This window comes from Lottia gigantea (assembly GCF_000327385.1).
Source record: "Lottia gigantea unplaced genomic scaffold LOTGIsca_2318, whole genome shotgun sequence".
NCBI lineage: Eukaryota > Metazoa > Mollusca > Gastropoda > Lottiidae > Lottia > Lottia gigantea.
The window spans coordinates 5,494-8,387 of record NW_008708658.1 but is presented as its reverse complement, the minus strand read 5'-3'; the positions used below and the strand labels follow the sequence as shown (position 1 = coordinate 8,387).

General features: G+C 33.5%; 1 protein-coding gene across 1 annotated transcript; it reads left to right on the top strand.

Moving 5' to 3' along the window:
* Window positions 1–381: 381 nt before the first annotated feature.
* Window positions 382–1,490, top strand: LOTGIDRAFT_176638 (hypothetical protein; the record flags this gene model as incomplete). Its single annotated transcript, XM_009055105.1, has 4 exons — window positions 382–426; window positions 467–547; window positions 1,038–1,140; window positions 1,369–1,490. The coding sequence occupies 4 exons, from the start codon at window positions 382–384 to the stop codon at window positions 1,488–1,490; spliced, it is 351 nt and encodes a 116-aa protein (XP_009053353.1).
* Between the last annotated feature and the right edge of the window lie 1,404 nt (window positions 1,491–2,894).

Sequence of the window (2,894 nt, the reverse complement as noted above, 5' to 3'; positions counted from 1 at the left end):
ATTGTGGACACAGTTAAAACTTTTTAAAATTAAAAAAGTCAATACGCGAAATTCAAGGCATATACAAATTACAAAATTAGTGGGCTATGAAAATGATAACCAAAATAAATTGATCAAACTTGTAAAAAAGGCAAGAATATTTTTATAATTTTGGAGGTGATCTACAGAGCTGTTAGTTCAAAATGGTTTGAGCTATTTTGTCTATTTTGATCAAAATGAGTTATATTTAGAGTTTTGATTTGGTCGACTTTGTTTTGAGTTTACGTGATGTAGATTTTGGCTATGAAAATTTAAAACCAGTTGCGTCATGAATATCATTGATGACCAAAGATATCTCCTTTGTTTTGTTTGAAATTGTAATATTTAGTATAATAAAACAGCATGTCTGTCTGTAACATTCCATCATCAAATTACATTACAATACTTGTAAGCTTATATTAAGTGTAATTTCTGATTATTTTGACAGGGATCTGCTGAAAAGAAATTGCGAAGATCACCTCTATCTAAAGAACATCATAAAGATTACAGAGACAGACAGAGACACAAGGTAAGTTCCTTCTGGACAAAGTGAAATGTATATTATGCCTTTGATATTAACTTGTATCCTGGTACCTTATTCTCCAAAACTTAACTTAGTAATCTGATTGGATAAAAAAAACTAAATTTAAAATTGCTTTTAGTGATTGACCAATCAGATGACCAACTGGAACACTAAAAGTATCTTAAGTTAAGTTTTCAATGTAAATGCTGGTTTTTTTTTTCACATGATCTGTTTAGTAAAAGCTAGTCATTGCTTGTATCTAAAAGAATTTTATATTTCAAATGAAAATCTTCACAAAAGATGAAGACACCATCAAAGCATTTATAGACTGGGACACAGTTACACAAAAATTGTAATGATTGGCTCTAATAGCCAGATTTAAAACTGATTAGAGACGGACCAATCAGATGACTGGAACACTAAAATCATTTTGAGTTTTTGTGAAACAGGCCTCGATGTGACTTTGGAAAGTTAAAAGTTTTGTTTTGAATTACAGGAGGATGAACAAGACATCTTACCAATTGGACGTCTTTCACGAGACAGCGCCATCTTCAGGAAAGAAGGAGAGACTGGTGTCATGATGAGAGAACTTATCATGGGTAGGTCCAAAGACTTAATATTTTTACTTTTGCTTTGCACATACAATCGAGACTCAAATTTTAATGTATCTGTTTTCAATATGGTTCAGCCAAAGGGGAGAGGGGGGACTTATATATCACTGAATATGGTGTTTGCAGCAAGCAAAATTCTTAAAAATATTGCAGTATTGCACCTTTGATGGCCCCATGCATAATTTTGTCTACATTAAGAAATGTTTTCGTTTTAAGAATTACCAGAACATAAACCAGTAGTGTATGAACCAATGGTAGATACTGTCGGGTACGAGGGATCTCGAGCTGAACTGTCCTGTAAAATAATCGGCAAACCTACTCCAACCATTACTTGGTAAGTTGTCATAGTAATTCTTTAGGTGATAGAAATTGAAAGCTGACCCTGGATCGATTCTCAGAAGCACTGGCCTGGCATCAAAATATCCTGGATACAAATCCAAGGCTCTTACTTGTCTAGAAGACCACAATCCAATTCTCAACCATATGGTTACAGGGATATTTTAAAAAAAATGTCTACAGCATGTGATGACCATTTTCAATTTACACCTTGATTAATGTTTTTTTGAAATAAATAAGGTTCATTATTTAATCATCTTAGAATCTAAGTAGCTTATAACCATGGCAACATGCATTTACAAATTGGTGTTCTCACATTTGGTATTTTCATACTGTGTTTCTTGTTTTCCATTATTGCCAAAACTTTTTCAAGTAAAAACATGTTCAGATGGTACAGATGATGCCAACAGACTCTTCAAGATAATCCATTGTTATGCTTACCTAAAACTACCAGATGAATCTGTAGAATATACCAGTGGAAGCAGGCCCGAGGCTAGAGGGGGGGCCAGAAAATCTTGGCTTAGGTGGCTTAAATGACTTGGTGAGTGACATAGTTGAGGCCCCCTTAAAAAAATTTGGCCCTTCTGAGACAATGGGCTAGCTTAGAGCCTGAGTGGAAGATCTAAGATCTAAAGAGAAAAAGATATTAAACAAAACTAATTCAACACCATGAAAAGAATGAAGGTATGATGGTAATTAATCAACTAAAGAAACCAAACCAAGAAATGTTGGAATAACCTCTGACTATCTAGTGTCAAGGTCAAATGAAAATAGAAAGAAAAACAATATACACTTTGAGAAGACTTGAATTTTTGAATTGAAATTCCAACCTCCATTTTTATGTATAATACATAAAGCTACAGCAAATTGGAAAAAAAATTGAAAAAAATGATGAGATGATATAAGCCAAGACGTCTCTAGTAAGTTTGAGCACCTACAACTATATCGAGGTAAAGTAATGCTGTTTCCAGGAGATTACTCACATCAGAATGAAATAAGATACATACAGTCACAGGAAATGAGAGTGGCAATGACGTGATGCGTCCTTAGTAAGTTTGAGCACCTACAACTACAAGGTAATGCTTGAATAGTGGAGTCAAGAATGAGATAAGATACAGCCACAGGAAATGAAAAATAAAACTCAAAAATATGATGTCTGTGTTAGTCAAGACGTCCCTAGTAAGGTTGAGCTCAAACAACTATTTCTCTGCAATGCTGATTTTAAGGAGTTAATTTAAGTCAAGGTAAAATGAAATGAGATATTAACAGGTATCCTGGTTTATAAAAACATTGATTCAGTAAGTCAATCTTGGCACCAGGTAAAAACGATAACCAGGAGTTCTTATCAAACAGTCTGCCAATATATATATCATGATCTTAGTTCTTTATTTAACTCTTATATAAAA